The 14,424-nt window shown below is 31.6% G+C and overlaps 1 protein-coding gene across 3 annotated transcripts in view; it reads left to right on the forward strand.

The window, feature by feature from the left end:
- Positions 1–14,424, forward strand: part of LOC111029487 (FERM and PDZ domain-containing protein 4) — a 100,071-nt gene that overhangs the window by 40,891 nt on the left and 44,756 nt on the right. For 2 of the 3 annotated variants that reach the window (XM_022308500.1, XM_022308501.1), the window contains exon 2: positions 3,036–3,161. In XM_022308500.1, the coding sequence (XP_022164192.1) occupies positions 3,036–3,161 (126 nt within the window). Of the gene's footprint in view, positions 1–3,035; positions 3,162–5,748; positions 5,789–14,424 lie in introns of those variants that run through there. The other variant, XM_022308502.1, reaches the window with a different exon arrangement.

Genomic DNA, 14,424 nt, shown 5'->3' on the forward strand with positions numbered 1-14,424 from the left:
GTGGAGCAAGTGGGGAAGTGCCTTTTTTTTTTAGAAAATATTAATTTATGCGTGCCCCTCCTAATCGTATCACAATCGATAAGAAAATATATCCCAAAATAGATCTTTTTCGCCATGAGAAAATATGTTTTAAACGCTTAGGTAGGCACATTTTTTTTACACTTTTGCATCCCCTTTTGATTTTTTCCCAGTTCAAGCATTGCGTGCAACGTATATAACTCGAGAAACACGAGTAGTACACGCGATATCAAAACAATAATAATTGTTATACGATTTTTTTTTCTGCCGGTCGAAGCAGAATCGCTTACTCGTATTACATCTGCGGCACGCACCTATTTTGTAATACTATAGCAGTATAGCCTAAAGTGATAATAATCGTAGGCGATCTCTCGAATCGACCGAAATCGTTGGTGACGTTATTTGCGATTTCGAAATGCTCAAGCCAAACAGTGGTTGAGAAACCAGCCAACGATACAAATGTTACAAACGATTCCGTTTTTAAATCGCACGCAATACTATATAATAATATCGTTTCGATATTAAACCGTAAGTACGTACACAGCCGTAAACAAGCCTGGGCAAGTCAATGATAATTTTTATTTGAGTTAAGTGAATAGAAAATATTTTAAAAAGTTTAAAGTCAATTATAGTTATACTAATTTTTTTTTAAACTCTGTTAAGTTTAAAGTTTTGTGGAAACTTACAATTAACTTATCAACTTAACTTAAGTTATTTATTAATTTAAATTTTTAAATAGCCACTTATTTGGTTTAAAATAATAAAAAGTAAATGTTTATGTAATATGTATCACCAATGATAATTGTATTTATTTATAGTGTTTAATTATTTATAAATTTAGGGAATTGGATTTGATTAAAACCAACTCGTTATTTATTAAGTTTATTTCAATAAAATCAGTTAAGTTAAAAACAAGTTGATAACAATTCAATTTTAAAAAGTTAAAATTAACTTAACTTTAACTTTTTAACTCGTTTGTGCCCAGGCTTGGCCGTAAATAATAATTATTTAACTCTGTGTTCGGGAATTGTGAATAATATTCGAATACCGTAAGAAAATAATTATATTACAATACATATTTAAGTATTGGGCCGATATACGCGATTAAGTCAAAACGTTATTTAGGTACGAATTATCATTTATCATCATTCATCGTGTAAGCGAATTACACAACACAACCGTAAACGGGTTTTTTTTTTTTTTTTTTGATAATAACTACGATATGCATATACGTAGGTAGGTATGTACAATTATTCGCACAGTAGCACAAAAACAAAACCGAGAAAAAACTATTCTTATGTTTATTTAACATACGCGCGACCGTATAGGTATGTTCATTTGGCAAAAAAGACGAAATGAAAATGTTTTTCGACAAACGTATATATTTTCTAAAGTGTACGTGCTTTGGGTTTACTATTTAAAAGTATTATCTTGTCAACACGTTTGATGTCAAATATTTAATTAAAATTTCGTCAGCGTGTCATTGCGATAATTCATTATAACGCTTCTAATTACACATTTAATATTCTTGAAAGTATCAAGATTCAATTCAATGTTTAAATCACGAACCAAGGAGCGTAGTGTTTTGAACTTTCATACTTTTGTAGATAATAATTTAAAGTGAAATAAGGAGAATCTCAGGTGATATAAGTACATAATTTCGTAAATATTTGTAATGCATATTGTTATGACGTATATAGGTATTGGCACTATTATATATAAGTAGTTCATATTTATACATAAATATATTATATATTATTACCCAATTATTTATTTATTTATTTATTTATGAAACGGGACAAGTCCAATATAAATGTTGAAATTAATCTTAAAACTAAAGTATGTACAGTAAAAATATAAGAAATTAAATTAACAGTGTAAAACATTACCTTAGAAATGGTTTAGTCCCCCAATAGAATTATTAACGTATTCTCAATATATTTTATAAATATAATTATTTAAATTAATTAATGGTTCAATATTTGTGTTTATATCAAAATATAATATTATGAAAAAATTAAATTAAATATTAAACTAGTAAATAATAAATAATATTAATTGTGGTGTACAGTGATTGTAGAGGATTATATTGTGTTTGTCTATCATTATTATAATAGGTACTTGTTATTACATTTTCTGTTTTTCCTTATTTAATATTATTATGGGTACGTTGTATTTATATAAGTCTATATTTATCCAAATCTACATTAGAAATATACATTATAATTTTGTCTGACCTACTTACTTAATAAGTAAGAACACTGTTCTTGTATCTTAGACTTCAACTCAGTGTTTCAGCTCTCAGTACTAAATTATGGAACACCGACCAAAATCGAGTTACATGGGCTAATGGCCGGGCATTATTGTAATTGTAGACAAACGTAATAGTTTTTATACTAAACAAATCAAACTTTTGTGATTATTTTGTTAAATTGTATAAGTTTTGTTGATACTTGTTGTTAATGTTTGACTACGACGTTCTAAAAGCTGACTAAAAACGTTTTATAAGCAAACCACTAATAAATAATGTATTATATAAAAATAATACAGAACGCTAGAACGCGTGTATTACGATTAAAGGTACATTATTATTTCTCGAAACTTTCGAAACAGCCAGGTCAATTGGATAACCCAATTAATAAACTTTAAGTAAATATTGACGTTGAACTTTTGGGACGACCACTCGGATTTGTGGATGTGTTTCACGGAAATTGAACAAACGGCGATTATAAATAAATAATATTCAAACGATACACATAGACAACACACTACCCGAGTTCATGATTTACAACATATATACCTATGCAATATTTGCATATTATTTAGTATTACGCCATGGTATATAACATAGTCGTGGTGCATATAGTAATAATAACAATATTAATACGTTTCGTGCACCTTCTGTAACACTTATATAATATACCATAATATACCTATTATACGAAGGTGTCCGGAATTCTGTACTGTGATCGAAATCGAAATGTAATTATTTTAATTTGATTTTTTCGTTTTTACAGTCACGTCACACAGACGGCATCTTGGTTACCGCCCGTAGAAGCGTGGCCCAAAGATCCCGGTGCCAAATCGTTGCCATACGGCTGGGAACAGGCGCTCGACGGCGATGGAAGACCTTATTTTATCAAGTGAGCATATAATATTATTATCATAACGAAACATATTTGGTCCGTCGTTGTCCAAGGATCCCAACAATAATAATAATATATATACGTGTATGTGTATACTACCTATATAGGTATAATATGTTGGTATATAGTATAGGTCAGGAAGTCCGTACTATAAACGAAAAAGGTGATTCAAACTCAAACCCATCAAATAAACGAATGTAAACAATAATCATGAGCGCAAAAAAAATATTACCCTTTTTTAACAACCCACGAGTGTAAAAATAAATAACCGTCGACCTGTTATTACAAGCCGGATAGGTAACAAGTGCGAAACAACCCTTTTCATTTGGGGGCAGGATTTTTCGGGAGTTATTGCATATTATATCAGTCCTTTATTTCCTCGACCCTCCAGTTATATAATATCGCAGTCGAGTCCCAGAAACTAAAAAATCTATACTTTCCTTCTCATTTCGACTGATCGTGGACTGTCGACGATTACCACGACAACGTTACACCCACGGTGAAGTAAATCGTAGAATTCCTTTTTTTAAATCGCGTTTTGGACAAATATCTCGTGCGAATAAATGCGATGAAAATTGATGAGAAATATTGATAACTCGATCCCTCGAAATTGTTTTTAGCTGGTTACGATCTTGATAGTAACGCTGAATAAAACGTCCGACCAAACACCACACAGCCTCCCTTCGACTTCACAAAAAAATATCTTCTACTATGTCGTCCTTTTTTTGCACAGTGACCGTCCCTCCCTGGTGGGTTAAGTTCGTAACGAGATTTTCGAGATTTTAACGATATGTTCCGTTCGAAACATATACAAAATATTATAATATGCCATACTTATATACGAAGACATATTGGTAATAATTATAATATTATTAACTCCAATCAATCTGCCGCTGTGTTTGTGAGTAGGTCGTTTGAACGGTTCAATAAAACGATGATAATAATTAGTGACCGGAATTTAACGTCCGACGAAAAGTCGACAGAGTAGTTTTTTACTTCTTCCTATTTGTATCATTAATTCTACAGTGCAAAATAAAAAAAAAACGTTACGGAATAATTGCCTCGTGTCGAACGCGTTAACTTTGCGTATAAACTATAATACATAAAAATCGTCGAGAACAATGTGTATACGCTTTGCTCGATATATTATTATTTATCTTCATATTATATTATAATAATATATATGTAGATATTATATTGTATCGTTGTCCTAAATTATTACGAGGTCGTGCCCTAATAAAATCGATAAAAAGTACACGTGCAAAAAAAACAATTTTCCACTGACAAAAAAATACAGTAATGATCATATCGTATTTTACTATTTAAAAAAAAAAAATTTAATCATATCTTATTAGGTTTTTTTTTAGTAATTGTGCATAGTTTATTTATTATTTTACTCGTGATATAATAGTAATATATAGTACCTATACATTGTTTTCATAATATTTATAATTTATATATTCATATCCAAAGTTGTAATCTACATTTAATTAATTCGAATATAATAACTAATAACGTCAATACATAAAACAAATGTTGACCATAAATTATGGTTTGAAAATTATATTTGCATTTTATATGTTACACCAATAGATGCCAACCGTGTTCAAATATAAAATTGTGATAGGTACTATATCAAAATAATTATTGATAAATATTAGAATTTTGTGTCACATACTCAATTATCTCATAGTTTTTTCATAAACACGTAATTTTATTTTGTTCATATTTAATTTTTTTTTAATATTACAAATAGGTACATAAGTAAATTTAGTTGGATAACTAAACAATTATTCTTAATTTTTCGTCCATAACTATGTTTTCTTTAGAACTATTAGTTTGGAGTTTGAAACATCTTGACAAATAAATTAAAGCATATTAATATTTAAAAACAAATTTATTTTAATATTTTCAGAAAACTATTAAAATTATAAAAACTAGACTATTTTTCAAAGTGAAAATGAAAAATATACTCACCATTAATATTTATCCGTGTAATGGTTGATAGGCAGAGGAAATATTTGTGTGTGGACATTAACACATTCGTCTTGCTAATATTCAGGTCAGGTGGTGTTTGCGGAGGTGTTTATTCGTCAAGTCGATATATTACGTTTTAAATATTCATACCCGACGGCCCGACATGTTTCCCAACGTTAATTGATATAAATCTTTGAGGATTTATAAATTCAGTCAGTAACCATAAATCTAATTTCAAAAAGTATAAATAGATACTATTGGGTCTATGTGGGTAAGTTTCCGCGTTCTATTTAATCCGAGGGTTTGCGAAATAGTACACACAGTATACACAATGTACTACAACAATTTTTGAACGATCATAAAATACGTCCCGGAACTGTATTATAATAATTAATTATGACCAAAACTCCGTTGTTTAATTTATGTCCATTCAAATGACAACCTTACATTCCTCGAAGAACCCGAGGTTGAATACTCCGTGTAACGAAATAAAGTAGGTATAGCCGGTATAGGTACGTGATTTATGGGAAATCTACACGTGCTGCAGGATTCATGATATCATCATCGTTACGCTACATTATTATACACTTTTGTAATCGTTTTACAGATATCTTGTGTAATCCGTTTAAAAACCAATTCAATCGAAGGTATGGAATTGTTTTAATGTAATTGTCCGAGTGATGGACTTATAGAAATAACAGTAAACATAGCATTTAACAACAATACCACTGTTCATTTAGTTTCGTTTCCTTCAATCGTGTTGTAATGTTCCCAATACCGTGATGTCGTTGAATTGCCTAACTAACTCGCCTTCTTTACGGGTACCTACTTCCATGTAAAATTATTATTACTGTGCTTATATTATACTCGTCATAGTATACTAATATTATATTATAACAGAATGACGTGCGTGTGTGTGTTTTTTCATAACTAAATGTATATTATAATATGCATATTTATTAATAATTATATACTCGATGCGAGAGTTTTCTATCAAGTTGTTATGTAAGTATGTTATTGACGTTACTGTAGTACACATTACGCGTACACGGAGATCACGTGATAAAAATAGCAAATAATTTAAGACTTGTTTCATTTTACCTTATTGTTATTATAGACATATTATGTTATGATGACTTATAATTTCAGTATTTTAAGTAATTTTAGAAGATTACAGTCAATCGCCTATTTAAAACGAGTGTCGGAAATGTGTAAATTCGACTATTATGACTATTGAAACACCTGCATCACGATTTACATTAAATTATTAGTGCCAAATGAGGTTTTGACGAACTTTTATTATGAACGAAATTGTATTCAAAGATTTTTCCACTGGTACCAGTATATTATATCTAATGTGAAGTGTCACCATTTCATACTTTTGCTTATTTTTCACCATTAATAATAGTATATCCATTATTATCAATATTCCTCTTAAAATGTTATACATCTTGTACCTAGTAGAGCATATTACTATTGTAAAAAATGTTATGGAATGTGAAAAAAATAGTACGCAACAAACGTCAAACACTGTATACAGGGGAGTTAAAAGTATTTAATATTCTCTTTATTCATCAGTTTTTGTCCGTATTTAGTCGTTGAAGTCTGTTTTAATTGAACTCGGTTTATAGATTCTCGTGAAATCGCTTATGAATTCAGATGCAATTAAAATTGCATAATTTGAGACACGCGATGTAAAATTAACCTATATAATATGTATAGTGTTAGTGTATGTATAGTATAGAAGACAAACAATAAAGCTTAATAATATTTCACCCTCGTACTGTTGGAGGGATTAAAGAGCTATTTATTCATCAAAGGTCAAAGCAAATTTTTTATTTTACGAGTCTACCGGCATATATCACCCATTACCTTCATATAATATTCATGCAAAAATAAAAATACAATTATACTGTCATCGAACCATATTTTCGTTTTGAAATGAAAGTAATAATATTATTATTCTGAATGACAAAATAACAATCAGGTATATTGGTAATGCATTAAGCCAAATTGTAAATAAAATGATACATTTACCTAACTATTTAAATACCTATTTCATAGTTATAAGACTTATTGTTGTACATTATTATGCATGTGCATAATATATAGCTGATAAAATTAATGAGTAACGAGACTTCGTATTTGAAGGCAATTAATCTTTCCGACTATTGTAAATAATGCTAAGACACATATACCTGTAATAATGTGTATTAAGTGATTTTTTCACCGGTAAAACAAACATAATATTATTTTAGGATTAGTGTTTGCTGGATTGCTTTTCAAATGAAATAAACCGTTAGATGTTTCACGTTTCTTGTACACATTGTTGAACAATCACAATACTGCATTTTGTACAAACAAGAAACAATAACCCTGAACTATCTCGTGGTATTATGTATACCTACAGAGCTTGTTTACTTAAATGTTGTACAGTAATGTATTATTCAACTGTTATTTGATGTTTACGCAAATAAGATATCGTAATAAACTAGAATTTCTAAACATAATTATTATATTATATTATAAATATTGATCAGTACAGCCAGTATTGGAATACAGACAGTTGCGTAGTGGTTGAAATTCTATGCATTGCATACACGGGGTGGCCAGCCTGCCAAAGTTCCGGAATATTTTACAAAGTCGTTGAGATGTATACAAAGCTCGTTTAGCAATAATGTGCTTAGGATGCATTAAATTAAGTCCATTTCCGTACATGCCTACGTACGCGCGCCGTTGTGCATAAATAGTTGTGTAACGCGTATAGACAATGCATTATGTAATAGTGTACCTACAGGCAGCATTTATAAGTTCAAAACAAATCCTTTACAAATTACAATACAGCTCGTGTTATTGTGTATTTGTGTACATATATATATTGGTATATATATATATATTGGTGTATATATATATAGGTATATATTATAGTGTATAAACCGTTGTGTACATGATTATTTGTATTCGAGTTTCTGCGTCATAACTTCTTGAATCTTTGTACTCTTGATTTCATTCGAGTAGGTACCTACCTAAAATTGTTTAAAAAAGGTCAATTCAAAAAAATTGAGTTGCATAATTATTATAGTGTACCTACATTTATAAGTTCAAAACAAATGCTTTATAATACGGCTCGCGTATTGTGTATTTGTGTACCTATATTCTATAGGGATATATAGTGTAAGATCGTTGCATACTTTATAATACGCAGTTGGTTACTTGTATTCGAGTCTCTGCGTCATAATTTCTTGAATCTTTGTATACTCTTGATTTCATTAGAGTAAGTACTTATAATTATTGAACAAAAAAAGGTCCAGTCAAAAGTATTACTTTAAACCACGATTATTCGCTCGTGGTAGGTTTAGGTTCCCAATATTTTATTATTTTCAACTGCACTAGCTGCTATAATAGAGGAATGTTTTTTAAACATGTTTAGATATTTATATTATTATAGTGTTCAACAGAAGTCAGTATTTTTTAATAATGCAGATGATGGATGCGATGACGATGAATATAATATAGGTATTTTAAAATATTAAAACGAAAAATCGATGACAATGACGCATAATTATTTTTTTCATCTTTTTTTTTTAAATTTGATGCTTTAATAACAGGTCAATTTTATTCTGTTGTATAAAAAAATACAGGAAAACGGTATTGATTATGTGTAACGTGCGCTATATATGTTGCCCGTATGATGTACATTGTATGTCATGTTATGGGCCGGTATACCACTCACCAGACAGCAAATCTTGCGTGTATTGTATACTTCGTCCTCGTATAGAAAACTGTCTACTCAGCTATATAGATTATAGGTAGATACATCGATGAATCAAGTCGTCCTAATATTCTTGTACACATATAAAGCGCTTTATTAGACAATGTTTTCTGATAAAATGAATCAACTTTTGATAATAATTAAAAAACATGGTATACGAAACAAAATATTTATATACATAATATATATTATATATATTTAATATTTTTACAAAATAATATATACAATACATAATATATTTTTACATATTTTTATAAGTCGATTCCTTTATTATAATTTGTATTTTTTATGCTTATCGACTTATTTGGTATATATTTTAATACACTATATATTATACTTAAGCATGCAGATGTGACAGACAAGTACGCTGTTCGCTTCCCCTTCCGCCTTCTCTGCAGAACAGCTCTACTGCATATTGCGTCCTATATATTTAATAATAATAAAGAAACGTACCAACTATATTTGTTCAGAGGAAGGGGAAAATAAAATAAGAGTCAGCAAAAAACATCGAATACGACCGTGTCAAGCGATGGAGTGTTTTTAACGAATTTATTAAATGTCAATGAGCACCAAGTGAAATTAAATATGATAAATTTTAATTTATTTTTATTTTTATTAAGGTGACTGTAGCAGAAAATAGGACCCTAGGGAGATACTTATATTTTTGTTTTTTATTAAATTATGATTTTTACATTTCCGGCAGAAACTGTTCTCTATCATTATTTTATTATAGTTATGTATTAATATATGTAATATTTACGTTATTATAATTATATACTTTTAGAATTTGATTCAATAATTACTTAATCGTATAAAACTATGAATCTAAATGGTTAGATTGCATATTCAAATGAAACAATAGCAATACTATTTGAAAGACGTACAGCAGAATAAATAATTATAATTGACCTTCACTTAATAAGTCACTAGAAGAGATAGAAGGTGCTTTATGATAGCTGTAAACTCGGAAATAAAAGAAATAAATAGTGTTTCGATGTTTGAAAAAAAATGGGGATGGTTTATCGGAATCGGAATTTAAAGTTTATTCAAGAAAGTTACTTATGGTTTTGGAAGCAGGTAGACATACGTTCTCGTCGAGTTTGACTGTTGAGAATTTTTTATTTTTTATTAACTTAACAGCTTTTATAATTTTTGCTGGGTGACTTCCATGGCATGGTGATCACCTGGTAGGATAGTCAGAAGATATAGTACATACGTGTGTTTTTCTTCACCTCTGATAAATCATGGATTGTGATTACAGTAATCTTGTGTGTGCCCACTTCTCATCGAACAACAGCAATAACATTGAGGAGGGCTTTAGGGTGGATAAGATTTTTTGACAACTATTTTGGAATGCAGTAGAAATTCAATTTTGTATAATCTCAGGTTGTTGATGGCTTTTTTAGGTCGACAAAAAAGAGAGGTAAGGGTGATTTATCGAAAAAGCTTAATATTGTGAACGTGGTTGACCTGATGTCCGAAATCTAAGAGAGCGGAAATAATATCTTAACTTGAAGTAGAAGGGAAGAGATTATGAGTAATGAACGTTTCTCATATTGCTGGACAGAACGAAAACTGTAACTGTTCTTTATTAGATATTTAATGAGCAGTCTATAATGATCATTGAAATGAGTACAGATAACCACATATTATGAAGATGTAGTTTTACAGATAAATGTTGTTAAATGTATAGTTGACATCAAGTTTGAGGTGAAACTGGAAAAATTACTCAAGCCTTTAATATGAACTGATGGCAGTGAGCCTTGTTTGAAAGTGAGCTCTCATATGAGTCATCTCGCGAAGCGAGAACTAAGTGACGATTCGGACGTCTAAATATTATTTGTTTCTTATCATTTACTTTTAGTGAAAGCGAAGATAACTATAGATTTTTTTAGTTTGGATTTGAATTTTTATTTGTTATACCACGATTGAGCTGCCAGTATAGTTAACAGCAGATATAATTGCGCGTGAAAAACCGATAACGAAACGAGCGTAATGACCGTGCGTTCATCGTGCAGTTGACCGTTACATTGTGGGGGGAGGGTGGTTTCTATTTTATGTCTACTTTTATTTAGTGTCTTCGATAAGTAGGTACCTACATTATGTACTATAATAATATATGCTATAGGTCTTACAATCATAAAAACAGACTATAAATAATATTTGCGACATATTCAAGCCACAACAACAAAAAAATCCAATAAATGCGTTACACTCTTTTTATTGTTATTAAGTTTATAGAATATAATATAATATATTATGTTTAGTATCCGCCGATGTTTTTGGTCTATTACCTAAAAAGGGGTCAGGACACGTCATATACGTGCCGTTTGATTATTCGAACCTTGTCATAACGTTATAAATGGGTATCGGTATACCTAGAAGGCTAGAACCTAGGTACTTCTACAGTCGTTTCCAATCGAGCAGAACCGCGGTCGATAAAAACCAAATTATCATTATTATTTCTCGTACCCCGGCCACGGATAATAATGTTTATATTAGTATTTACTATTATTACTATTATTATTATTACCATTATCATCATAATCATCATCGTTGTCGTTATTAATACACCACTATAATATTGCAGCCGCAGACAAATATATCGGTCTAGAATACTACTCGACGTGCCACCCGCATATATATTACATATTTTATATTTTATTGAAACGACGGCGACGTGACACGGTCGGTGTTATAACGATAATACATTATCGTGCATAACGCGCTTCGCCGGATATATGAGTGGAGGATGTGTGGCGTGTACTGTGGGCTTTTACGAGTTTCGCCAGCCCGAAAAAAAGTTACGATTCCCATTAAATAATAATAATAATAAAAAAAAAAATCAAAATATGTAAAGTGACATGTATAGGTATGTTACCTATACAGCTGTACAATATGTCAATATTGATTCGTATTGCGAGCGTGTCGGCATGTCGTTATTTGCGCGATATAATATGGACCGCGTGTGTTATTGTTTTTGAGACCAAACTTTATTTTCCACTCGAGTTGAATTGGATTTCCTAGATTATTATGTATGTTTATGAAAAAAAAAAACAAAAACGAGAGGGGCGATTAAAAAAAATCGGTTTTTGGCATGTTATACGTTATAATTTTCTAGTCAATACACCATAGTATAGCAGTTCCCCTTACGTGGGCGTTTTTTTCTATACACATAAAATTACTATACATATTTAATTACTATAAAGCATACCTTATGCCTTCCAAAGTTTTTCATCGTGGCCAGCCGATAAATTTGATCCATCGGTATTATCTTCCCTCAACTCACTGATCTCGGAAATAACTGACTACGGCAGATGTTGGTCTCGTGGTCTAAGGTTTTCGCGAAATCGTCAGAATGTGTATAAAAATGTAATAATTTCTGTATATTTTATATATTTTAAAGCTAAAACCATAGTACCGAATTTGTGTGTAAGTTTACCTATATATTTTGTTTAGGTTTAACGTACAGAAATGGCGGACAACATATAAATAAATTTGAGCGGAGTGCGACGGTGTTGTTTTTGTTTCGTACACCTATAGCCGGTTTGGGGTAGAACGACCGTAGTTTAAAACTTTTAAACAGCCCTCTCGGTGGAGTAAAAATCAAACACATAAAAACATACGATGGTACTCGAGAGGAAAATGTGTACAAAACATTTCAGCCTAGACTAGTGAAATAAGAACCACCCCCCCCTCCAAGTTTTCCACGTAAAACATATCAAATGTATCTCACCTCAAATCTGCGTCTATTAATTTTCAATACCAGCTGTGTATGTCATATTATTTTTAACACATATATATTTCGGGTGGGTGGTATCCAACCTAAAGACTTTACTCCACCCGAACCACTTAAAAATGTAAGCTCTATAATAGCTGAACTTTTGCACGCACGAACCTTCGACGTCTTCCAATTTTAATGATTGCGTATCGAATCGTTCGGCGTTATTTTTTCAATTTGTATTTCTCCCACTCCCCTGCCACCACACCCAAAACAACCCGTAACAACCTCGGTAATATTTTCCAAAGTCGTAAACTATCGATTACAGTCTGGCCGTCGTCGTGGCGTGGCGTATATTATACGCACCAGAGAATATCATAATATATATAACGTATACCTATATGTATAATATTGTTATATATAGGCTGCACCTAATAATAATAACAATAATAGTCGACCGTAAAAATCGACGGAGAAAAAGCATCACGCTCTCCGAACCGTCGTCGCCGCCCTCTTTTCATCCCCCGCGGATTCGTATAATGTTATACTACGTCTTATATACCTCGGCTCCGTATAACACGTAGACGAGACGAGATGTATTTATAATTATTTATATATCATAACATATTATATATAGTTTCGTCGTGGTCGTCCATTAATTTCTTACCACCGCAGTCGACTGCATCTATGTATTATTATTATATACTGAAATATTATTATAATATAGTCGCAACGCGTATATTGTATGCACCTCGCGTATGTGTATATACAGCTCGCCTCATGGTGATCAAACATTCATGACGCCGCGTGCAGCTGGGCACATTTTTCCGTCCACTTTGCCACAAAGCTGTAGGTACGAGCGGGGTTTTTTTTTTTAATGAGTTCCGTTTTGCTCTCTCCGTCTCCCTCACACACACACAGACACACACACACACACACACACACACACACTCTCTCTATATCTCTTCCTCGCTCGGTCCTTATGTGCATGCGTAAATTATTTTACGACAACAACCGTCGTATAATCCATATGGGCGAGCGGTGGCGGTGGATGGGCCCGCTCGCGCAAACTGCGAGGGACGGCGATTACGGCGCAGCGCGCGGGGAACGGTTTAATTTAAATTTGGAAACGGAAGTTATTCAAAAAAAAAATAAAGGCACGACCGGAATATCATTTTTTTTTTTTTTAATTTACCCGCGTATTTATATAATAATATATGCTTGGAGGGGCGACTCTTTTGCGTGTACACGTAGGTGTATGTTGTTATATGCACATACAAAATACTGGTAGTTATACGACGCATAATATAATATATACTGTGGTGTATATAATATTATATACACTCGGACACTAATTATAATGCTGCGGTGCTCGTGGATTTATGCGTGTTGTACAATATGACATTTAACGGTAATCGCGGATTTGTGTATGACAGGAAACCGGAACGCCGAAAAGGCCGTTATTTGTATATATTGACGGGAAACGATTGGTAAAAACTTGACAATAATTTTAAGGACGGTGAATTCCATTGTATACCGAGAGGGCGCCGGGTGTGTTTCAAATATTATACGTATTCTCTCCTGCGAAAATCCTGCAGGACCATATTATAATATAATGGTCTGCGCGCGAGGTAAAAACTTTTTGCACACCTAGACTTATACTGTTATATGTATATAGATAGAGGTGTAGGTACGTACTTACTATAATACTGTATCTATGGCTGTATCGGGGCGATTATTTAAGCAGTAGGTAACACACTAGCTCTCGTCAACACACAAGACGTTTTGAC

The sequence above is a fragment of the Myzus persicae genome, unplaced genomic scaffold, assembly GCF_001856785.1.
Source record: "Myzus persicae strain clone G006 unplaced genomic scaffold, MPER_G0061.0, whole genome shotgun sequence".
Lineage (NCBI taxonomy): Eukaryota > Metazoa > Arthropoda > Insecta > Hemiptera > Aphididae > Myzus > Myzus persicae.